The 25,976-nt window shown below is 41.0% G+C and overlaps 1 protein-coding gene across 1 annotated transcript; it reads right to left on the bottom strand.

The window, feature by feature from the left end:
• Window positions 1-363: 363 nt before the first annotated feature.
• Window positions 364-25,887, bottom strand: KDM4A (lysine demethylase 4A). Its single transcript, XM_081009356.1, has 22 exons — window positions 25,751-25,887; window positions 24,282-24,470; window positions 23,271-23,446; window positions 22,381-22,495; window positions 21,917-22,110; window positions 21,595-21,644; window positions 20,206-20,309; window positions 19,347-19,484; window positions 18,143-18,390; window positions 17,268-17,458; window positions 14,907-15,259; window positions 14,299-14,419; window positions 13,259-13,437; window positions 11,516-11,711; window positions 10,216-10,292; window positions 9,099-9,154; window positions 8,356-8,464; window positions 5,790-5,978; window positions 5,303-5,473; window positions 4,461-4,580; window positions 3,882-3,974; window positions 364-3,468 (listed from the first exon to the last, which is right to left on the bottom strand). The coding sequence occupies exons 2-22, from the start codon at window positions 24,417-24,419 to the stop codon at window positions 3,328-3,330; spliced, it is 3,159 nt and encodes a 1,052-aa protein (XP_080865482.1). The 5' UTR covers window positions 24,420-24,470; window positions 25,751-25,887; the 3' UTR covers window positions 364-3,327.
• Window positions 25,888-25,976: the final 89 nt, after the last annotated feature.

Raw genomic sequence — 25,976 nt, 5'->3', positions numbered from 1 at the left:
AGGACAGAGAGGAAGAAAGTGTTCCATCCTTTTACCTATATTTTTCATTCTCACTCTTACTGTTCACATTTTATCTGCCTATCATTTTCTGAATTAGGAGCTGTGGGCTTAAAACCGGATGAACTTCCAAAAGTATATTCAAGTGTGCATAAGGCATACCCCTACTGCAGTACATTTATTTTCAGAATATCTGGAATGACCCTTGAAGGTTGGGGGGGGGGGAGGAGAAAAATCAGATGATCCAGGGTTATTAAGAGTAAACAGTGACCAAACTACCATGTAACTAGGAAAGATACAAAAGGAAGAACTTGGGATAAGCAATAGAGGTTCCATGATGTAATTAAATACATGAGGCTTACAATGTTAAAGTGTTTCAGATTTAATCAGTTGAGTCTAGTCCAAAATTATATTACTAGATCAGGTTGAAAACAATACATAAAGCTGCCTATCTTGTCTCCATCTCACATTGCCATTCCAAAGCCAGTAAAACTTCAAACAGGTCAGAAATTATTGGAGTCCAATTTAGAGAAGGGTAATAATGACATCATGTATATAATAATAACACTCTGTTCAGCCTGCTCCTTGCTGTTCATGCATCTTAATCAGTTAATTTGTATTTAAAGTAGGGGAGAAGCAAATAACAAGGAGTTTAACTCCTCAAAAGCCTATTAAAATATCAGTACAAATGAGTTCCCACAGTCATTATATAAAATTAATCAATAATTGGCATTTTGGGGGACAGACACCTGCTTTGCTATTTCACTGATCTCCTATGCTGACTAAGATTCAATGCATTTAATTGATCTAAATGAAGCAAGACACACACCCATAATAGTAGTAGAGCAGAATACTTATAGTAAGTCCCGGATAGAATCCTTAGAATTCTCACAAAGTGTGCTGGTTCAGCCACAATGTACTTTACATATTGTCTCCACACAATATAAATTTGTTTTACTTTAACCTGTTGCAATCTATCTTCAGGTTCACCCACAGTCTAGAATAGGAACAGCCATTTCCAGAGACACACATATTCAACCGCGATATCATTTTAAAAAATATTCAGAAAAGGCCCTGAGCCACAGTATAGCTACAGTTCAGACTATTTTTATCGGGTGAATTTAAATGCCTTCTAGACTAGTTTTTCCCATAGACAATTTAAAACAAAAGCATAAGGAAAAATCCCCCTTGTATGTTGATAATATTTAAGGTAATGATTCAGTTTCAACGCTGATACAGAAAAGCCCATTATTTCAGTTGAAGCATAACAGTAAATAAGCCATATTTTAAAAAATATGCCAACATAAGGATTTCTGTATATAAACACAATCCTTCCTGAATCAAGATGCAGGAAATGCCAGCTGGGACAGGAAGAGGCTCCTGGGAAAAAGAAAGATAGAAGACTCTGCTTTTCAATATCATACCTGGGGAACCAGAAGAATACTGACCAGAGGGAATCTGTTACCCAAAGCACCAAAAAGTATGCCCACCCACCCACCCAGATAGCTGAGGGAGTGAAAAGCATTCAAGAATATTTGAAGTGTTTCTCCAAAGGCAGATTTATACATTTGGGGAGCTGCCACTCTTCAAAGGACAGTCACAGAAATCAATGAGATGCAATGACTTTTCTAATCTTCCAGTCTGCTGTGTGTATGTACATGTGTGTGCGTTCAGGGATCCCACATACACTGCTTCTGAAGTCACCCCACTCCTAGACTCTCTCAAATAACACACAGAGCAAGTTAATACTGGCTATCAAAATTTATATACCCCCCCCCCCCGTTATGGGCTGCCTCAGACCACACCAAAATTACAATTAATAAAGGGAGAGAAGAGTCAGAAAAATGCCTGAAAATTGTGTTTGCAAGCTGAAGGAGAATTTGGTCAAATTACATTATAAGAATTTGCAATATATACTGCAAGGCTGATACAGAAGAAGTGGCCTACCCCACAACATAGTCTGTTGTGTAAGAAGGCACTCCATCCCTAAAATTTCCGATACAGCACATCTTTATACAGCAAGAGAAATAGCTGAACAGAGGGTTGTGGCACCACATCCTTTGCCAGAGCAGCCAAATGAACAAGAGGGTACTTTTATCTTCCAAGGTCAGATAAGGGCATGTTCATGATGATATGGCCCTACATACACTACAATAACATATTTATAAAAGTAGCTTGCACTCTCTCTGGAACGTACGTAAAGTTGTCCCCATTGTTGTAAAGCACCAAAGCAGCCCTTTCTCTCTCCCAAAATCATACCCCTTGAACTTCCACACCTTGGATAGGACCAAATACACGAGTTCTGTTGCTACTTTTACCATCTTAGTTTAGGGCAAAACCAGCATAAAGTTCCTAAACAGAAATACCAATAATGCTGACCTTTGCACTTATTTTATAAATACTCAACTTATACTCAAGACACCCCACAAGCTGGAGCCAATGCCAGTGAGATACGCTTACAATTATTTTCCAAGGCATCCTTGCTACATGCCTGCGCCTGACTTCTCGTCTTCCCAGGAGAACCAGGGCCCTGGAATGCCTCCGGTCCTTATTGCCTTAATGAGGGGTACTTCCTGGGATTCTCTTGCCCAAGGAATGCACGTGCTAAATGGCTCCAAACAGTTTCCTATTACATAGGCACATACTATTACAATTAAACGCATGAGTAAATAAGTCTCTGAATATAAAATAGGACAAAAACTTAAATCAAAGGTTCAAGAAGTAGGGACTAAAAGGAGCTAATCAGTTTCACTCTCCCTTCTTCATCCCACTTGGCTCCGTTTGAGAGAGGTGATGCTGAAAAAACACGTGCTCATGACAAAAACAGGGTTATAAATATAAAAAGGAATTAATTGTCAAGCACCAGTGACATCGCCAGCTTTGTGCAGGCATGGTGAGCTGGGAAACACACCCTGAACCAGACAGTTAATCCAGGAAAAAGCAGGGGGTTCATCCATAGCACTGCAGCTGTCTGTTGCTCCCTGGGGTTGTATTAAGAAGATTTTCCTCTGGTAGAGAATAGTTTGTACTTCAAAAAGAAACTCACTGCCAAAAGTGAAGCCATCAAGCTGGTGTGAGCCAAATGGTTCAGGAAATCAGAGAATTTAGTGCTCCCAAATTCTAGACTTAGAGTCTGCCAGTAAAGTTGAATCCATCCTATTACTTGACAACCACCTTCAAGGTGCTGCAGAATCAGGTAAGTTTGTTTCATTATTATTTTTTTAAAAAACCTGGATGTAAAGACAGTCTGTTTGGCCTCTGCTGTGCTGGAGTGCTAGGATCCACCTGGAGGTGGTCACCGCAATTCTGTTGCCAGCTACTACTCCACTACTACTCCATAATGGCCCGGTACAGTGCAGGCTCAATGTAATCTTCACGGTAGCGTGAATTGATGACCCTCTGTCTTTTTCTTTCTTGTTTGACCTCCTTCTCTGTGAAGATCTCTGTGAAGCGCATGTCAGATGCAACAGACTGTGGGAGAGAAATCAACCAAAATAGTTACTATGAGAATGGCATTCATGTTCTGCATTAGAGGTGGCCCAGCTGATCCCCACAAACAGGTGATCAATTGGGCTTTCAATTTCAGGACTTTTAAATGGCAGCTTTTGAAGCATCAGTTCAGTTTGCCAGTCATTAAAATAAAATTAGGGCTAGTTACAAGGGATTTTACAATGTTTTCAGAAGATCCACGATCACTGTTTAAAATCAAGGATTGCACCTTGCAGGGATATCGTGCCCCCCTCATCATAAATTAATAATTAAAATGCACCTATGCTCATAGCTACATGAAATGAACCATCTCAGGCACATAAAGGTCTGAGTTATAACTTTACTTCTCTGTGAAAAGAACTATATGGATCAGCCTCCCCTGCTCCTTGACTCACCAGCCTTGACTTGACCCTCTTAGGAAGTTCTTCATTAAGAGTGTACACATCATCCCTCTTTGCCATCAGCTGGGAGCCATCCTCAAATTCCACCTACATCCAGAAAAATCAGGCAACTGTCAAGTGAGCACAGTAACCCATGCCTTCCTGAGTTCAGGATAATGTCCATCTTACCATCTGTCCCCTCATGGCTTCTGCATTTGTTGAACTGATGCTGAGAAACAAACACTGAATCTGCATATATGCCCTCAAGAGACATCAGGGTGGGAATGGTGAAAGACAGGCTAACAGCAAGAGAGGGGACTGCGAAGGGACTTGGACAGATATTTAGAATCATAGCACACAACCACAATTAAAGCAAGTCAAATTTCAAATGCTCAGCTCAACCAGTGCTCCTTAACTATGGCCAAGCTACAGCCTAGATGCCATCTGCCACTTGTACAACTGATAAATAAGTTTGTGAATTGAGCAGAAGTAGTAGACCTTCAAGTTAGTAAGCCATCAGGGGGGGAAAAACTCATACAAAAAGACAGGGGAGACAGAAGATAGAGGTATAATCCCTTCTCACTCAGTCCTTACCTGGTACATCTGAATAACATGCGAAGCCACAAATGTAGCTCCATAAACTTGGCCGTCTGTCCATCTCACTTGAACAACTTCACCTCCAGCTGGAGGACCCATTTGGAGACAATCTTGACTCTGTCATGTGGGATAATTTTTTGAAAAAGATAAACATTATCTATTTACAAATGGGAAGAATACATATTGCCGACTATCCAACCCACTCTGGAGAGAGTTACCAGTTGAGTGGATGAATGGGGGTTGAGGAGGCATCAGACCTTTCATTAAGTGGAATTACTGCTCTCTCTTAGTTGCTGTTATGAATGAAACTTGTGTTACACATAGAGCATTGCTGCCTTAAATTGGCAGCTGTTTACACTTCAAATCTGGTGCTACAACTGCACAGCTGTTCTACAGCATGGAACCAGTCGTGGCTAATTCATCTCCGTAGATACCTGTCTATGACCCTATTTTTTCTCAATAATACACGTAAAGGTTTAACAATAAAAAACAAAGAACACTTTATCCTTGGTGTTTCAGATATGTGCTCCTACCACAGCTGGTGTTATCTGGCATCCTTTAAAAAAAATGATGCTAAAGGTACAAAAATGCCAAGGAGGAGGAAATGGAAAATATTTGTAATAAAGCAGTCAGGCATTTTAAGTGCTCCATTCAGAGTCTACATCCTACAGCCCAAAGTGATACGCTGAGCCCTGTTCAGGTGCTTTAGAGATTTGTCCCACTTCAATGAACACTAATACTTCAGCAATGTGAACTGAGATGCAATATGAACATTCAGGAAGGCATTTCCTTAAACTATACACCCTCTAGTGGAATGGCTCTTTCATTACATAGCATACCACAATGTCTTCTGGGTATAAGTTGTCACTGAAGGAGCCATCATCAAAGTTGACCTCATAAAAGGTTTCCTTGGTCAGATTGACCACTTCACATTGGTAGAAACGCCCGTTCTTGTGCTTGCTGATCACTGCTTGCCCCACGGTAAGATCCTGAAGAGCAGCCTTGGCTCGCTGAAGAAAAAAGAAGAGCCATAGTCAAGATAAATAAAACTTCCAAGCTTATGGACCACTGATCAGGGAGCGAAGCACTTCCAATGCATTTTATGTCCAGGAAGGGTAAGATAACTTGCCCAAAGCTGTCAATTAACACAGAGCCCTAAAATGATATGCTCCTCCATTGAACAAAGGAGATCACTGTTTCCCCTCCCAAGAGCTATGTGTTTTGCTGGTGCTGCATGTCTTTAGATTCCTAACTATTTTCATCCCTGTATGGATATGCAAATGACTTTAACAGTTAAACCAAATCTAACAGCCTCCATGACCTTACCTCTGCCTGGGATGGAATCTTGTGCCTGAAACAAGTAATGAAGACCACAAAAGGCCAATCATCCGGTTGCATCACGACTCCAGCTGCCTGAGCACAGCTGACATGGAAGGATGTAGGACAGCGGCCATGAGAGCACTGCACGCAACAGCCAGCAGTTCTCTTCCGTCTCTTCTTGCAAAAAACACATTTCTGTGAACAAACCAGTTTAGGGTCAACAGATTCAAGGAACATGACAACCAGAAAGGACAGTGAGCCATATCAGCTTCAAATCTGGCTTGGATGCTACAGTTTTAAAGTTGAGGTACTGAAAGAAGCACACTTTATATAGGACTGATTTAGAAATATTGAGACAGTTTTTCAAATGTTGTGGATATCTCCAAATTCCAAATAAATGTTAACCATTTGCATCTTATGCTTACCTATGTATGTGAGCTTTGTAATACATCAACTTTTGTTCAAGGGTTTGTCACAAAAATGGATGGACCATTAAACTCCTCATGAATCATTTTTATTGGCTTATCAATTAGTTGTCCCTCCCTGGCAGTCTCCTCACAATTCTTACAGGGCTTTCCCTGTAATAATTTGCTGAGAAATTATCAAGAATGGTGCCTCCAATATCCCTGCTGCTCTCATGTCATATCTGATATGCCCAAAAGTCTAATACCCAAATGAGAAAGAACAAGCATCTCATTTAGAGCACAGGGCTTTGAACTAGTACATAAACAAGAGTGCCAACCTAGCTGTACAACATCAGCTGAAAAACATGAAATACCTGACAACAGAAGCAGGTTATTCACAAAATAAGATAAATGGGCAACTGTTAATGGACTGATAATACCCATTCTAACAGTACAGTAATATGAAAGACTGAGATGAAGGCATGGTGGGAACAAAACACAAAGGCTTTTCCAAAGCATAAATAAAAACAAGTCATGAATTATGTTCATATCACCACACTACCCTGAAAACAGCAGACTAAATTTGAGAGATATTTTGAGTGAGTGAGAGGGAGCTACTGTAATATCAAGAGGGTAGCAGGAAAATCTCTTACGGAGAAGTGTGACTAAGTTATCAATGCTGTCCCCACCTTTGCCTCTGCTTATCCAGTCTCAAAAGCTGTGAAAGTGTAGGAGACCTGAAGCCCTGACAGTATGTCATTTATCTGGCTCAAGTTTCCATGTGTTTTTATCTTGTATTTTATCTTGTGAACTGCCCAAAGATCGTTTGATGAATAGCAATATATATATTTTAATAATGATAATGATGATGACAGACTCTTGAGCTAGGCAGGGACACTTGTATTCCATAAAAAAACTACAGCTGGATTTTACTTGCTGTGTCCTTAGCCAACTGCCAGTGAATAGCTTATTCATTCATCTTTACTACAAAAATGAAAAATGAATGCTTATCCCTGGTCCTCTCCCTAATCAATTACTGGTCTCCTTTCACAGAAAGGAGGTATAACAATTACTATCTCAGTAGAAAAGAACATCTTTTTCCCTTCACAATTTGTTCTCTGAATTTTCCTATGCTCTTAAAAAAAGAAGTCATCTGCATTCTTTCAAGTGAGAAGTAGATGAGAGGGTTTGGGTTCAAATGTAATAAATTCCTATTTTCAATAGGTCTGTCAGTTCTGATTTGTGTTTTATGTTTCATTTTTAAAATGTCAATGCACTTACTGATCTCCATCAAGTAAATAAAGTACTGCACTTTCCACAAATGAACACTGATATTCTAGAACCCTGTGAAGAATAATAATAGAGAACTCATGCTGTTTAGTTAGCTGCAGGTAGTCTATGCCATATTGCTTTGTAAATTTCCCCTGCTATGCTCAAGGTAATTTACAACAAAATGCAATGCAACACTGCTTGCTGATGAAAAGGGCTGTTAACCGCACACCATACATAGGATGCAGGAGAATAATGGCCCATTTCCTTGGGATAATTTACTTTCCCCATCTTTCTCTGCAGCATAAGTAGTCTGCTCTCTCATTATAATGCAACTGGTGTGTTCAACCTGACACTGATATGACCAATGCTGTTGGCATTTCAGTGCCCTCTAATCTCTTGTATCTAGTAGGCTTTTGGGTCTCTCAACCCCTCATAATTACACATCTAGGAAAGATGGGTCCATCTTGCAGGCAGGAGCAAGGTGAATACTTTTGACTAAAAGTTGCTGGGAAGGGCTTTGGAATTAGTAGTTTCATGGGAAAAGAGCAGGATGTAAATGCAGAAAACAAATAGTTATAGCTATTAGGCAAGCTATAATTTCAGCTTTAAGTTGCTATCTGCAACATAATACAACATAATTAACTTATAGGGCTGCTGTACAGATCACTGGAACAACATATACGAAGTGCTTAGAAGGCACAGTATACAGGTTATGTGTTCTACTTTACACCTGTACAATTGCTTCTGCTTCTAATCTCACTCCAGATTCACTTATCTTATTGGTCTGAACAACCTTATTTTACATCCTTTGTAAGAATGTTGATGGAAGAATAATCAAAACGCATATGCTGGGAATATTGATCACTTCAAAGGAACAAAACAATCTGCCTTCTTACCAGCCGGAAGCGCTGCAGTGGTATTTTACTGACATCCACTGGACTGCGTTCTGCGATGTTCACAAACTTAGCCTCCAGAACTGCCACAGCACACATAACATGAACCCACCTGAACAACATCAGAAGATGGAGTGTTAACACATGCTTATAAAAGATGGGCTGCAGGAGATGATGCATCTGAAACCAACAAACCTACACCCACCCCTGCCTTGTACAAAGGTTAGGTAAGCAAATGTCCTTCCTCACAACCCACTTTGCACCAAACAGGAACTCATAATTCCCAGATCTGTTGCTTCAAATTAAGTGAATTATTGACACATTTTAGGAAAAAAGACCTTCCATATTCGGTTACCCAGGTAAAAGGTAAAGATAAAGGAATCCCTGACAGTTAGGTCCAGTTGCGAACAACTCTGGGGTTGCGGTGCTCATCTCACTTTACTGGCCAAGGGAGCCGGCATTGGTCCGCAGACAGTTTTTCTGGGTCATGTGGCCAGCATGACTAAGCCGCTTCTGGCGAAACCAGAGCAGTGCACGGAAACGCTGTTTACCTTCCCGCCACAGTGGTACCTATTTATCTACTTGCACTGGTGTGCTTTCAAACTGCTAGGTTGGCAGGAGCTGGGACCAAGCAACGGGAGCTCATCCTGTCGTGGGGATTCAAACCGCCAACCTTCCCTAGGCTCAGTGGTTTAGACCACAGCGCCACCTGCATCCCTTCCATATTCAGTTACCCAAGTACTCACTTGTTATCATTGGCTTTTTGAAGTGCACCTCCCCGAAGTGAGCACAAACAGCAATCCTGACAGGTAAGGAAAAAAGCCACGTTACCAAAACAGAAGAAATGAAGAAATTCTCACTTTCATCCTTGTGACAGAACCTTCCTATCTCTCTCAAACACACAAAATGCTCAGTCCTGCAGATTGTACAAGCTTATCTCTCTTTTTATTGCATTAACCACTTTTGTCAAGCTAGCATACTAAAGCGGAAGAGAAGTCAAACCAATTCTACTAGAAACCTGCAGAAATGAAGGGCTTAACATATGCCTCATGCTGGGCAGAATGCACTCAATGGGGTTGAGTTCTAGAACAAATGAAGAGGAAGTCCTCCTACACCAATGAAAATTGAAGGTGGAGGTGAAGCAGGAACTCTGCCTTATTCAGCTGGATGCTAAGCCTATATACAGCATCCTAACCAAATTGTTAGGTAGTGGCTCTTACAGACCAGTTCCATTATCAGCTCAAGTACCTATAAGTCACATACTAAACAGGACCCAATTCTCTAAACCAGCAGACCAGATAATGGTTCTCAATGAGCACCATAAATATTAATTTTAACATGGAATCTCAATGTGCAACCTGACCTACTGCTTTAGGGAAATTTCAAAAGAGCTACCTCAAAGAATCTTGCACTTTGTAACAGTTCCAGTATGAGGCATTCAATGGACGGGCTACCATTAAACACAGACACAAATACAAGGACTGACTGCTTTGTGTGGAGGTTACGTTCTTGACCCCCCATGGGCAGCAGCGGAGTGCATGTAAGCACAACCTGCTCCGTTCCACTCCCTTTTCCAGCCACTTTTGGGGACAGCATGATACATGCATGCACAGTCATACATCAATTGCACACGCCTAAAACAGTCATTGCCTATATATTTCAATAAGTCAACCTTCCAATTTCCTTTGAGACAATTCCATGAAGCATTTTCGTAACAAAAACTAGCGCACAATATTATTTACATTTCAATAGAACATTTTCATGTATAGCATTCCAAAAGCTATCCCAGTAGCATTGAGTCAAGGCCCACACGTATACACAAGAGTTTTTTAGCAAAAGGTATGACATTCAAGATTTTCTTACCTCTTCTAAGGCATTAGCTTTGCATCTAGAGCACTTCCAGTCCTCAGTTGCTTTCGCAGGGGCTACTCCATAACAACCTAACACAAATGAACATACAACTTCAACAGAAGTATTTTTTCTCTAATAAGTGTGTGTGTGTGTGTGTGTGTGTATTGTCCATTAATACATAAATATGGAGCAAAATGTAAGTTAAATCTAGATTATTTATTTCTTCAATGTTTTCTGAATTACTGATTTTATCCTATTTGGATTTATTGGTAGGTTTGTAAACTGATTTCTCCCCCTTCCTTTTTTGTATTTTGATAAATTGATTTATGTTGTAAATTGCTTTGGCCACAGCTCACTGTCAAGAAGCAGCATATAACTAAACTGGCAAGCTTTTTCAGACTCTACTCTTCCTGCTTCAGTAACTTTATTTACTGATACAATTAATCACTGCATAGCTGAATACGGCAGTTGCGTCCCCGAACACAACAGTATGGCATTCAGACCAGAGGGAGAAGAAACAGACAACACCAGAACATGAGCAGACTTTAGACTAACCATTCCATCACCCATTCAAATCATAGTAATACATATCTAACAATAGCACTGAGCCTCTTACACTCTTTTCATATTTTATTTCAAAATGGGAATACCCACATTTCTTCACGATTTACTCAACACCTAAAAACAGCTATGGGAGTAGGGGTAGGTGGGGGTTCAGATCCTGACTCTGGTCACTGTTAGGAATGAGGGGCTAAATTATTAAAACTGGGTAACTAACCAGATTTAGTTTTCTCACTATAAATCGCTAGAGACCGGAAGTGTTAAGAATACCCAAAACATTATGTAGACAATTTTTTGTGGCAATCCTAATAGCAGCTGATATTCCTATTGATCATTTGCTGTCTTTTTTTAATGAACTCTTATACAAACTTTCAAGTGGAAGAATTTCACAGTTCCACTATGTGTGGTGTGCAAATGCTTTCTGTATGCTTTTTTAAATCTGCTGCATAATTTCTTTGGCATGCTCTAGTTCTACTATGTGCACAGATTAGATTTCCTGTTCATTTCTTAGCTAATTCACACTAATGCAAGGTATTCCATGCACTTGTTCATTTTATTCTCTGTACAAATCAAGGTAGTTCCCAAAAGGCAGCTCAATAATATTTTTCTGCATCCTTCCCTGCTTTTTTTTAAAAAAAAAGGAGCAGTGAGTTACCACAGGTCCATCTCTCCCTTTTTAAAACAGAGTAAAATGGAGGGACAGCATTTAATATCATAGCACAGGATCACACCCAGGATCTTTAGTACTCACTGGCATGTACTCGAACTTGACACTGTTTGCAAGTGACCAGAAGACTGGTGCCATCTTCCTCCAAGTACGGAGTGGAGAGGCTGACATCTGTGCTGCAGCCAGTGGTAGTAAAGCACATCTCAGGAATCAGGGGCTTAGTTCTCATCTTTCCATCAGCATCTGGAGCTGCCTGCGAGCTCTGGCCTCCACAATCTGCCTGTAAGAGGAGGAAAAAGAGTCATTTAATAGGACACCAGTTTGGCAAGGCAATTAAGAGTGTAGGTAATAACAAAGACCACCTACTCATTCAGTACGCTACCTATCAGGTACAGTCCTGTCCGAACACAAGAACTACAATACTCTAGTCTTAAACAGACAAGTAACACAGCCAATGACAAGGTTAGTGACAAATCAGATGTAGATTTAGTAGAATTCCCTAGTGAGAAAGAAACACTAAACATTACTGTCAAAACCCCCCCACACAACCCAGTAAGCCAACTTGCTGCCAGACCAAGGTACAAATGTGAGGGCATAATTTTAAATAATTTAAACAATTTAAACAAGTAATTTACATTTAAACAAGTAATCATGTGCCAAGATCCAGGACAGGCTAAATTAGACCCCAGTTAAATTTAGACAGGCTAAATTAGACCCCAGTTATCTTGTACTGTAATCCCATTATAGTACCCATTCTGTTTTATCATCTTGCTCCATATTCCATGCTTCCTGGGTCACATCAAACTGCTACAGAGGTTTCTAATAGATTTGGCTCAGAGAAGCTAAATGGAAGGTGTTGATAAGGGTAGGCTCTAGCAGCTGTTGGAAACAATCCAACACGATTTAAAGAGATCCATACCCCACAGTTATTTTCACAAGTAACTCTCTATGGAATCATCTTCAAACCTCTTATTGGCATCACATACAAATATCCATAGCAAATCAGTACAGAATTCCCACCTTTCCAGTGACACAAAACATTTGTCAAATGAAAGAGGCAAAGCAGTCTAACATTAGATCTCTAGGTCTCCAGAGAGATCAGATGTCTGCAATGTGTTTCGACGACAAAAAACCAGATAAAGGTATTTAGCCACTAACTTGGTGAGCTCCTGATTATTCCCCAATAACAGAAAATGTATGACACTCTGGTTCCCATTTGGGGATGCAGTTGATAAATATTAGGAAGAACTTCCTGACAGTAAGAGCTGTTCGACAGTGGAATTTGCTGCCAAGGAGTGTGGTGGAGTCTCCTTCTTTGGAGGTCTTTAAGCAGAGGCTTGACAACCATATGTCAGGAGTGCTCTGATGGTGTTTCCTGCTTGGCAGGGGGTTGGACTCGATGGCCCTTGTGGTCTCTTCCAACTCTATGATTCTATGATCTAGGAACTGCTGGTGGAGATCAACATATAGTTTACATTTAAGAATCATATGTGTAAGAGTTTCCACCTGATGGTCTTCACATGGGCAAATTCTTTCTCCTTCCACCATTCCCGAGAACCTTCCCCATAGGAGGTTTGAAGGATTTGAATTAAACCTGGCCAGCGAAAATGCCCTTCTTTCTTGAGGATTAAGCAAAAATTCAAGATAATTGTGGTTAATTTCATATGCCCAAGAAAGTTGAAAGTTAAGAGGGGAACATGTTTTCTCTGCTGCTGGTGTTAGTTCCTGGTGTTCAATGTCCCACAACCTAGTTTTTATTATATCCTTGGCTATTTTCTCTCAGCGCTGGTGCACTACAAAGACCTCTAAAAGATTTGGTCTGCTTACCTGGTAGGTTTGGAACAGCATGCAGACTGCACAATAGGGGGCTTGCTGAGCCATGGCTGAGTTGTACTCCTTTTCTGCCTCAAAATTTGGAGGGCGATTCTGCCATAGCTGGCTGAGTGGCTTTGCCCATGTTTCTATCTCCTCAGTTTCTTCATCTGGTGCCAGCTGCTCTGACATCTCTGCAATAAGATACACAGGGATCTTTCAAAGCTTACAAACCTGAGCTGCAATGGGAGTCAAGGGACTTATAGATTGTTGGAAAATTCCTTAACGGTTTGAACCATTTCACAAGTACTACCAAACGACACTGTTCTCACTGTCCCCAAAAGTGTACAACTGCCCAGTCCTGCTGAAAGTTTGCTTCACCAGCAGCAATCACAAGCAGGTTTCTCACACATGTGGTGCAATAGTGGAAGCTCTAGCATGATGATCCTCAAGCCTATTTAATTTATGGGATCAATAACTTGGAAGTAACACAGTACGCACTAAATGTTAAATAGATACAAAAAGTGTCTTGAATTTTAGGAACCAAAACAGATCAAAGCCCTGTACCTGCCCATAACCTGCTGGCTGAAAATTCAATGCCAGGGTAATTCTAGTTCAGTTAGCCATGCACTGCATCTTCTCAGGAACTATTAATCAAAATATTCCAGAAATGAGTAAGAGAACATATTTCAAGGAATAACGTGGGGGGCGGATTTCATTTTGAATCCACATTTTCTCCGTTCAAATTTTACCTCATTAGTCTACATATACACACATTTGCAGTTGGAGACCAAATCTGCTTGCTTCCATCCATGCCAGTAGGCATTCCCCTTTGTCTTTGTCCCTGCCTTCCAATTCATTCATTCAAATGTGTTCATTTTGCACAAGTGTGGCATGCATGTAGGAAACAAGTGAGCAATACCCACAGCTTTAAAAAAATCAAAAAATCTGTGTCTGCCCAGGAATTGCACAAGGGCACACATCTGGGAATCTCCAATCCTCACTAGCATCCACAACAGACCTCTATTGCAGGAAGGAAACAACACTGAACTTACCATCATCACTGAGGCCATCTTTAACCAGAAGTGGGTGATGACGTGGTAGTTTGCTCAGGGGCTGGCGACGCCCTTTTGATTTTTTACGGTCTTTTACTGATCTGATGTACTCCTTCGCCATCTGGAAAAGACAGAGGTAGGTCAGTGGGCATCTCTTCACAGACAACAGATGCAGCACAACATAAACAGATTGTGAGGGGGGGGAGAGAATTTTCAGAACTGAAGTCAGGAAGAAGAGACAGAAAAGTTTTGTGGCTTACGTTCCATGACATACAAGACTTTCACTCAGAGAAAGTACTCATGTCTTAAAAACCAGAGGTGCAAATATATAGCTTTTGGACATCTAGAGTTACTTGGTGCCCAAAGCAGAAAACACAGTCCTAGCACAAATGCACACCTATTTAACATCTAGCTTAGGCTTGTATTGGAAAACCCTACAAGGATCAAGCTGACAGCACATTACATAAAAGAAGACCAGTCTTAAGGTCAAGCCTGATCCATTACACAATTCATACAATTTAGATATCACTGATCATTAGTCTGCTTGCAGCATATGCTACAGCAAGACTGCTCTTGTAATGCAATCCCAATACTAATCTTCTAATTACTTTTGCAAGTTCCTGTTCATTCACACGGGTAGTAGCACTGGCTTTTTTTCCAGAGGGCTGCTCACTGTCCATGCCACCAACTTCTTCTTTAGCATAACTGTGTACTGTGAGAACTTCAGCTTGCTCAAGAGCCTGCCTGGGGAAGTCAGGAGATTCAGAATCTGAAGAACTTGAACACATTGAAGAGCCAGACTGAGAGCTGGAGGCTGAACTCTGCTTCATGGCTGACTGGGTCAAGGCTGAAGTCACAGAATGAGAGATGGAAAGATCCAAAACAGCTGCATCTGGCTCTTCCTCTTCTAGTTTGACATTTTTCAGTTCTTCAAATTTTACTTCCGAGGAATCTGCATATTCTGGACCAAAACAATGTTTAAAGCACTCATTAGTAACCGCCAAATGAGACAAATTCCAAGTGAGGCTTCCAGAGGTGATCCATCAGGTAGCTAAGTCTGGCTATGTCAACAGTGCCCCAGCAACCTTTTTATTCCATGACTTCAAACACCAAGAAAACATTCTAGCTCAGTGTCATCACCACCCCACCATTTCTCAGCATGCATGCTTGCACATTTCATAAGCATTTTTTCCCAAAAAAAATTATTGTCCATTTTGAATTCTCTACCTGCATAATGTTAAAACTCAACATTAAGGGAAGAGGGAGGGGACACATATTATCCCTACTTGCATGTCCCAGCGCGCATTCCCAATCTATTTCAAATCTTTTAAAACACTACATATTAGCTACCTTCTAAGGATTTTAACGATAGGCAATTTATTGTTACCACAATGAACCCTTTGGTAATTCTGTATCAGTTCCTTTACAACTTTCAGATGAACACCACTTGATATGGGGGCTAACCGGGGGGCCACTAGGGGGCGCATTGGAAGATGGCCGACAATACCATCTCTCCGACCCACACGGGGTAATTAAGAGGCTGTTATGAGAGTAGGCAGCCTCCCTTGTTGTCCCAAGGAAATGGGGAACACTGCCCTTGCCTGCTATGCCCATAAATCACCCCCTAATTCGAAAGAAGGGGGTGAGGGCCCTAGGCAGAATGCCCCCGTGTGGACCTCGGCTCTCCTGGACGCTGTCTCTGATCGCGCACTAGTTGCAGCAATTTGGAATAATTAATTACAAAAGAAGCAAATGCACATATTTCAAGTGAAGAAGGGGAGTGAAGTCTGCTAATTTAAGTGACCTCTGCGAAAAAAGACGACGGGCTGGAGAAACAGGAATATTTTATGATGAAGATACACCAAAGGCGGGGTATGTTGACAATGGGGCTGAATGGGGGGGGGGGACCTTTTTTACTTTCCTTCTATGTGATTTACAAGAACCCCTCCTCATTAGAACTGACCCAAGCAGGATGATTAAGGTCTGTGTGGAGATAAACTTTAAGCAAAAGTATGCTTTATGGAGACCGAGAAGCAATAAGAGCTTTTGGGAATGGCGCAGCAATTAATTCGGAGTCGCCATCTTGCCAAAGGATTTATAGCTGGGAGGAAGAATGGACTTGTTTTCAGACTGCATTCCTAGTGAATCTCCTCAGAGGTTTTGAGAAAGGAGGCAGATTGGTGAAGATTAATGATGCTAAGACTGTTTTGATGTATGGAAGTGATGTTATATGGAAAACGTCTGGATATGGCTACTGGATTAAAAAAAAAAAAAAAAATCCACGCAGGATTACAAACTGTTCTAACCAGCTTGCGGAGACTATCAGAGGTCACAAAGAGAAAGGAAAAATATATGAAAATAACAACAAGAGATGTGGAAAAATAATAAGAAAGGACTGGATAGTACTATGAACATCATAAGGTTAGATTTGTGGACATTAAAACAGCAGTAAGAAGCAAGAAGTTGATTGGATCCCTTCGGAACTTGAAATATGGGTACCCCCAACAAAAATTTAAAATTCGGCTGTGTAATTTGGAATTTACGTAATTTGGTTTGATTTGATGTGATTGGTCGGTTAATAAAAAATTATTCTTAAAAAAAAAAAGATATGGGGGCTAACCGCTATTCACTTTATTAATTTGTTCTAAAAGCTTTTAATGACACGGTAGTATTGGACTTCTTTTGTCAAATGACTCTGAATAACTTAAGGTGAACATTACTGCAAAGAACCCATCTACTTTCTCTGTGATTGCCCCAGCTTCTTTGAGCATGTATTTTGTAGTTAGATTTAAAGGTCGTGCTAATTTACTGCCTAGATTTCTGCATGTAATGCAGAAACAGTAGCCCTTTTCAATCTAATGTGTGTTGCACCTGGTACATGGCACCAGAGTGACAGTATGAATAAAACCGCAGCAACATGGTACACGCTGATGGAGCAGTGCAATGGAGCAAGACCTTGAAGCAGTTACCTGGGGGTGCAAGCCCTTGGTCCCCTTGTTGCACAGGCTCTCTAACAGGTCCAACAGGTGGTTCTGCCACTTCCATGTCAAACTGCACTGAACCCAGCTCTTCTTTGGGAAAGGCCTCACTTTGGCTCACCTCATGAGGAACCTCTAAGCAGACGCGGTGCCGTTTGGTTCCAATGCGATGCTTGGGCATGCTGCAAAAACAAGTCTTACAAGTTAAGCACAACTGAAGCCATCACAGCAAGTTGCTATCTCTCAGGACTAGTTGACTAATGGACTTCCTGCAAAAATAAATAAATGCATGTATCACGACGGAGACAACAACGGAGAAGGGTGATAAAACCATACCACTCTGCCACAGAGTAAATGGACATTCATTGACATCAATGCTTGGAATAAATTTTACAGCATTTCCTCCTCAGCTTTAAAAAGCTCCCTGTTTTACATAAAGGTCTTGACTATTATTTAGCCATGGAGTAGCCATATTCAATGTAATGTATCCACCATGGATACAGACTTAAGGTGAAAAGGCTGGAAAAGGCAGGGTAATCTAGTCAGATGTTTGCAATATATTAAATCAACTCAGCTTTTTCTGTAAAATGATCCTTCACAAGCCTACAGTGAAAATATATTTAAAGAAAATGCTGATCAAATAGCACTTCTCAGCTATATGCTTTTTATTTCCTGCATTCATCTAAATATTCATCACCCCTCTGTGAGCCAGAAAAACATCAAAACAAGAATTTGCTGATGGCCATGTCCTTAAGTAGGTTGATCATCACTTTTGATCAAATTTGTCCGTAGGAAAGGAAGGTAATATCCAGCTCCTGAATTGGCCACTTCACAATTTCTGTGCACGGTATAAAAAACAAACATACCTCTTCTTCTCCGTATCTTCCTCTGCTTTGCATCCTTCTTCAGGTTCACTTTCCTCAGGACATTGCTTCTCCTTCTTAACTTTCTGGAGGAGCTCTCCTTTAAGGAACTCAGCTGCCTCTGGAGTTGGAAGTGTGTGGTCAATGACAGTTGCATCTTTCCCTGCTTTCCAAAGCTTGTAGCGTTCTGGTTGGTATTTTCTCACGAAGACATCCATGGAGATTTTGACCATGTCCTTTCGACATGAACACTGCATGGAATAACAAACGAAGTGAGGCCACTTCTATTTCTATTTCTGTCCAATGTTACTTTACTCTGCTACCATGTTTTCCCTCCAATGATTTCACATACCATTCCCAGTCAGAACTAATAAGCAGGTACTAGGACTTGAGATTGAAAATAATAATAATGTGCAAAAAGGGAGTAGATAACAGAGGCAGGGGGCTCCACTGACTAATTGGAAATGTATTTGGGGAGTGCTGGGTAATAAGTGTGTACATCCAATTCCTGTCTAATATTCTTAATATCAAAAGTTGTGAGCTGTATTCTGACATCAACACATTTGTTAGTTGGTGTAACAAATGATTAATGATGAAATAAAAAAGCACCCAGTGAATGGCCTAGAACCATTTGTAGCTGCCCCACTGCTCTGATCAGTGTGCAGCTCTGATCAGACCCTTGGATGGGAGAGCACTGGGAGGTTCAATAAAATCTCTCTCTCAAAACATATATAAAGAGTACTGGGAAACTCAACAAGTCTCATTGCCACATTGTTATTTCACAAGTCTTGTGCTTTATACAGTAGATTAAACAAGATTTGCCTCTATTTGGGGAACTACGCAGGAGCAGCCAGAGCAGTGGTGCCATAAAGCTGCCCTGACGCTACTTGTGGCTACTTACTTGGCCATTGTGGGGAAAGATGGAAGCAAGATCAGAGCTCTCCCTATACCAACAATCACCGCTGCTTACCAGAATGGGGTAGAGGTGTAAAGGACTCCAAAGTTCTCTAATCAAGTCCTCCCACTGCACATTTTTAAGCATAATCAATCTTAGAAAGACTAAACTGGCTGATTCGACTTTGCAGCCCAGAATCACCAACAAAAATATTTGTTATAAAAATACAGTAGTTCCAAGATCCCCTTTTCAAAAAATCAAGCTGTTAAGTAGGGATTTTTTTTTTCAAGCAGCAAGCATATTGACACCTACTAGTACAGACTGCTTTCCATACTCAATCCACCGAAGTGTAGCAAAATTAGTAGATTCAGCACAGTTGAAGCCATGATTAAAGCCAGCATGGTATCCATAAGGAAAGGTTATCATGAATTCACCTGCTTCTTGGGTCACCTGTAAGACAGGAAGGCCACTTAAGATTATCTGCATTTCTCATTATCTCTTACTTGTAAGTTCTAATACTATGAATCCAAAATCATAGGGCTCAATTACCCTTTTGCTCAAATAATTAAATTGTCAAAGGCTGATTTACTTGCACTATTCTCAAATGTCTAGGAGACGGAGAGCTTCTGCAAACTGAACTATATATGGCATATTTCAATCTGGACAGAAGAAGAAATGAGGTGCAACATACATTTTAGTTAAAATTTTATTTGGCCACATGTACATTTGTAAACAAATATTTAGACAAATTATGTATCAGCTGAGACTGAGTGACTAAAACTATCTTTCAATGCTATAGTAGTGCCTTTTCCATTTCAATTAGAACTGTGAAACTGTTATTAGAATAGAGATGTGGCCAACCCCTATGTTAAGGCATGTTATGCTAAGTAGGCACAAATTAAACAAACAATAATTTGCTACATCCCTCTGCACAGCATCAAACCCTGCACCTTAGTTTTCTTCTGCAAGTGAATTATATCTTGTCCAGTAAGTTTAAGACCAGACCTTTCTAGAAATAGGAAGGCCAAAGTTTAAGGGATCTCATAAGAGATTTTGTATTTTCTGGTGTTTTCATCAACTCAGAAATCCAATTCCTGTCATCTTACAAGGATCCCTGATGCTTCCTTAGATGTACTCTAAAACTGCAGTAATGCCAATGCTCCTTTCTCACCTTGTCAAATGGAATGCCATATTTCTTCAATATTGATGGAGATATTAGGGTCATCTTGTGACGAAGGAAAGCTTCACAGCTCTGGGCACTTCCAGGAAAGAACCCTGTTTAAGTAAAGATGTTATATGTGTTCCTGGATGAAAAGGGCTGCTCACATAAATACCATTTGGCTACATTATTTAATACTTTATTCTCGACTCTTGCTACTCAAGCAGGAGAGACAAGACTGCAAAAAAATCAGACCATTATCATGCTCTCTCAAAGGTGACTGTACCCACTTGTTTCTAATGGAAAGGTGGACAGTCTTTCCTTATCTCATCTCATAGCACAATACGAATTATGTCACAGACTCAGAATAAGGACCAAAATAATGAAAATGGGGGAGGGGGACACCTCACAATAAAAACCCCAAGAACTAAGGTGGAGATTAATATCCGTTTTTTAGACTCTTAATAGAAGCTGCATCTTGTTTGTAGGTTCCAAAGAAAGTGAAGCTAACTAGTGGATTTCCTTTAATCAAGCTGAGTAAAAAACATTTTGAAAGCCTAAACAGATTACAATTAAGACAATCAGCCTAACTTCAACGCCCCCCCTCCAAGTAGGAGTGCAGGAATAAAAACAAACACTTCATTCCCAGATTTTAAGAATGGTTACCACCACAAAGAAATTTCCCTTCCCACACACTCATTCAGAGACCAAGTCTCTCAGCAGAGATATTCCCCAGCCCTGCTCGGTCTTTAACCGGAGATGCCGAGAACTGAACCTGGAGCTCCATTATGAAGGATATGTGCACTACACACTGGGGTACAGTCCTTCCCTACACCCAAGGTCTCTTCTTGAAATGGTTTTCCAATTTCTCCAATGTCAGGCATTGCCCAAGGAAGCCAAAACTAGCTCCCAGCAGTACAACCATCACTGTTGTATTATATACTGTATATTTATACATTTTGGCACGATTATTACAGTGATCTACTGGATTGTGCTGATGAGTAATGTTTCCTCTTTCAGCTGCAAGGACATAGCAAAAGATACATGAAAAGATGAATGTTTGTCCAGATCTTCACCTATGTAGTCCTTAAAAAAGAAAAGGGAGCTGTGCAAGGGTAATAGTCTTCCAACATTGCTCATTTCAACATTCAGAAACTGACTGTGATTTAATAAATTTCATCACTCCACTAACCTGTCAGTTGAACTGTATGGGAACTAGGGTAAGTTGCTGCACTAGAAAAGGTTTTTCCCTCACGTGCAAAAAGTTCTTCCTCCCTGCTGTTAGGTTTATAATGCTGGATTAGGGTTATTGCCATGGTAGAGTTAAAGCGAAAGTAGATCCTATGGCTCTTCAGAAACAATCAACTGCATACATCCACTGAGACAGAAAGAGATGGTTACCTTTAGCAAGGCGTTCCAGCCGCTTCCCATGCTCTGGAGGAATGGAGTACCTGTAGTCACAAACACGTTAAGTAAACAAAAAGCATAGCGGAGCTTGGGGTTGAAGAGCTTTAGATATCATAATAATAGTAGTAGTAATAATAACAGGAAATAATGGGGAAATAATTTCAATTGCTAAGCTACCAACATTTATAGGCCAATTTTGTTCTTTTCCAAACTAAGGAAGTCAGAAAGTTTGCTTGCCCATGAGACTCTTACTAGAAATACAGAATGGTAAATATAAGTTATATACAAAATGCTTTTCCGTAACAGATTCTCTCACCATGACTTGGGCTCCCCAAAATGCAAGTAGTTGATGCTGTAGAGGTCCATGTCCTCTGTGTGCCAGGCAAATGATGTTTTCCACATTCCAAAGTAGAGATATGGTGTATTCACCCCCTCAATAGTAATGCCACTTTCATTCTCCACTACATCAAGAATTGTATTCAGATGGCCAATATTCCAGTCATCTACATGCTGAAGAAATTAAATGAAGCCAAACAGAAACAAGCAATTAACATCTTATCAGCTGTAATAACTAATATGATTTGTCCTATATTACTGCTAACCTCTACTCCTTGCCCTATTGATAATTTCAGCAACACGGACAGGTAAGTCTGCACTTGCTTCAGTGACACCATACAATGGTTAGAGCTCAGCATCAAGGCTAAGAGTTTGTAATCACTACTGAAAGCAAGGTAAACCATACACAAGTTAGAGACACCTATTCATAAGTTTGCTTCTTACCTTGTCATAGAGTGTGCCATTAACATCTGCACCATATATTGGAGCATTGAATGTGAGGTTCTTCCAGTATTTGCGTTCAAGGTCTTCAAAATCAGTATATCGAGGGGTGCAGTATCTAAAATAGAAGGCAGTTGCTTTTCACTTTCTTTTTCATAGGCATATCTCATAGAAATGTCAGAAAAAGTAGCAGTCATTTAAAAAAAACAAAACAGATTAGTCTTAATAAAAATGTATTATAGAAAACAGATTAGATAAGCACTATGGATAGAGGGAATATGTATAAGTATAAACATGCAGAACTAAGAAGCCAAATGTTCCATTCTTGTTCTTTTCTACTTTTAGTAATAACGTTTATACACTATGCAATCAGGCTCAAGTTCTTTGCCAAAAAACTGATTTGCATAATTTGAGAAGAAAAAGACCATTAAGAAATACAGTACATGACTGAATAATTTTATCTCAATTATTCTGGTGATAATCTTTGACAAAGAACACCAGTGTTCCTGGATGGTCAGCAGCGATAAACACAATTCCTATGAGCCACAGAACAGGAGGAAACAGTTTATTATGGGTGCAAGAACTGCAATGTGCAGCAGGGGCTCCTTGGGGCTGACTCAAGCCTTTGTGTATGAAGATCTGTTCTTTCTGTTAAAACTAAAGGACAGGTCATACATGGGCATTGCTTGGCAGTTATTTAAAAAAAGAAACTAGAGCAGGTAGTTGATGTAGTGCCCTCCATGTGTTTTGGACTACAACTCCCATTAGCCCCACCCAGCATGATTAATGGCCAGGAATTGCAGGTATAATCCAACATCATCTGGAAGGTGCCATGTTGGCTATCACTATTATAAATAAAATTACAGAATAGAAATGTATTTAAACTTTCATACTTATCACTATTTGCTATCCTCCTGAACTCCCGAACTGTCATAGCTTTCTTCTGGATGTTATATTGTGTGAAGAGGCCTGACTGGCCTGTGACCACTTGCTGAATAGGAGCTGGGATGTTCACATCATCAATATCATCATACCATTTGCGTGGTTTCCATTCCTTTGGAGGAACAACCTAGAAAGTTCAAAAGACAAATGATACAATGGTTCAAAATAGCAAGTAAATAAAACCTGTAGAAGTAACCCAGTAAGGCACATGATTTCATAAGATATTATTCCAAGGGTACGAATGTATATTCCTGCATTGCAGTGGGTTGGAGTAGATAATCCTCAGGATCCCTTCCAACTCTACAATTCTATGATTCTATAATATAGTTTTCATTGGCATAATGCTTTGATATAATTAGTTGGGACTAAGCCTCATTGAATTAAATAGCTCACACTTCTGAGTAGATACGGTTAGAATTATACAGTCATTAAAATGTCTCAACTTTTAATATGGGGGGGAATCACCCTTCATCTCAAATATTGTTAAGCAAATAGTATTAGACAACGTGCAAAATTTCTATGTCTGACTATGAAAATCTAAACAACTCAATTTTTATCAGTGAGGAATATTAAGACCTATTTGTAATGAAAATAAGAACTATTTCCTTAGCATCAACGGCATGCAGCTGTGTATCAAAACTTTCCAAAGACACGTCTTCACTGCAAAATACATTTCTCATTAGCACTATGCTGTGGTTCTCAACAAATTACAGTAAGGCAACTTAGGCACATTTGCTCATTCAGCTTTATCTAAAAAAAATAAAACAGGCAGAAAGGGAGTGGCGTTCCAGGAAAATCTGGCAATCCTACCCGTCACTAAACATAATGGGTTTGGACTAAACATGATTTTGGCTTTAGGTGTGATCTCTGGAATGTAACCCCCATGTAAGTAAGTTAACTATACACTATATTTTTCTGAATCATCTAGATAACATTTTGAACACTTTTGTGGTCTGTTTTACCTTTGCCAGTCCAGCTCTATGAGCTCCTTGCGACTCTATATACGCAATGTAACGGCTGAAGTTTTTGAACTCTTCCATAGTTGGGTGGAATGTCATTATTCTCGCACTTGGATTCGGGTTCTCAAATTCAGATGCCATGGTTCTTGTTCACAATTGTCCTTGTCACATGTGAACCAGGAAAAAAGTGCACTAATACAAACAACCATTCAAATAACACAAATAAATAATCAAATCAGGCCTATCTAGGGTAGTTTAAGCATAATATATAAAGAATGCTAAACATAAATGAAGGCATTTCCCCTCCCATTTCCTAAAGATCAATAACCCAACTATCTTGGGAGTGGAATGACAATTTTTTTTTTTTTTAAATCCTCCTAACTTTCACCGTGTTTTACTCAACAGCTTGTGCCTCCTAAACATCCGTCACACTGTAAAAATCCCCTGTCAGAGAACAAGTACCAGGGTGTACTGTACTGCCAACACTGCTGTTTGCGAAAGACCCCACCATTCTCACTCTTGGGATACTGGAAGGTGCTCTGATGGTTGGCTACAGAGGATACGGTATGACGATGCTTTTGCTTTTGTTTTATTGAGGGCATTTCCTGACACGAAGCTTGAGTTACATTTCTCACCAAAGAGTTACTTCCCCCTCCAACAAAGACATTTATCAATCCTGAAAGGCCATGAAGCCTAGGGGAAAGAGGCAGCAGTATGGCTATGAATCTCATCGTTGATGGGGCCCACAAGTAGGAAAGGGTTACTGCGCTCGTGTTCTTCTTCTTCTTGGGGGTACCTGGTTCTTCTCGGTGGGAAATAAGATGCTGGGCTAGACAGGCCTTTGGTCTGACCCAGTGTTACGGCCAGCAAGGCTCTTCTTAGGAGAAGGATGTCTCCTTGACAGGGGCACGTGCGGCACTGTTTAATGGGCCGGGCCTGTTTGGTTTTGTACACACGGGAGGGAGGCCTGCCTCTCCAGGAGAAGAAAGGAAGCTGCGCCCGTCGCTGCGAGACGTGAGGGGCTTAACAGCACTCATCTTTGTAGGGGCGCCCAGGGCTGCCTCGGGCTGCGCCTGCGGTTACAAAACCCGGCCTAGGGGAGGCGAGGAAAATCGGGTCGCTCGCTTGTGCGCGGAGGCGGCGAGACCGGCCGTCCCTCACCCCTTCCACTCATGAAGCCAGGGCCTGGCACCACACGGCGCGGCTCTGAGCCCCGAGAGAGATCAATCCAGCGGAGAGGGGAGCCCACCCTCCATCCACTCCCACCCGAAAGGACGGTCTTCCGCTGCTCTCGACGGTTCCCGTTCCTCAAACGCGACTTCAGGCCAACCGAGAGGGGCCCCACCCGGACCCGCCTCGCTTCCCACTCCCCCGTTCTCGCTACCCTCGCGGCTCAGTCAGTCAGTTAGTCCGCCGCCCGCCCCCGGCACTGCCACGGCTCCCCCAAGAAAGCCCCCTTAATTCGTACTCACCTACGTGCATACAAGCACCACCTCCGTCTTTGCCAAGGCCCAAGGCTCGAGTATTAGCCTGGGGCCGAAACCGTCCTATGCTCCGCCCCCTCCCGGTTGCGTCGGGGAAGCTTCCCAGTCACAGTCCAATCCCCACGACCGCCTGGATCGGCGTTACCGTCTCATAGGCTATCTGCAATGCCAATCACAAAAGTCTCGTCCGCCGTCAGGCCCCCCCTTCGCCGCC

This window comes from Podarcis pityusensis (assembly GCF_964106645.2).
Source record: "Podarcis pityusensis genome assembly, chromosome: 6".
Classification (NCBI taxonomy): Eukaryota; Metazoa; Chordata; class Lepidosauria; order Squamata; family Lacertidae; genus Podarcis; species Podarcis pityusensis.
Note: the sequence above shows the minus strand (reverse complement) of the source record. Positions and strands in the feature narration are given on the sequence as shown.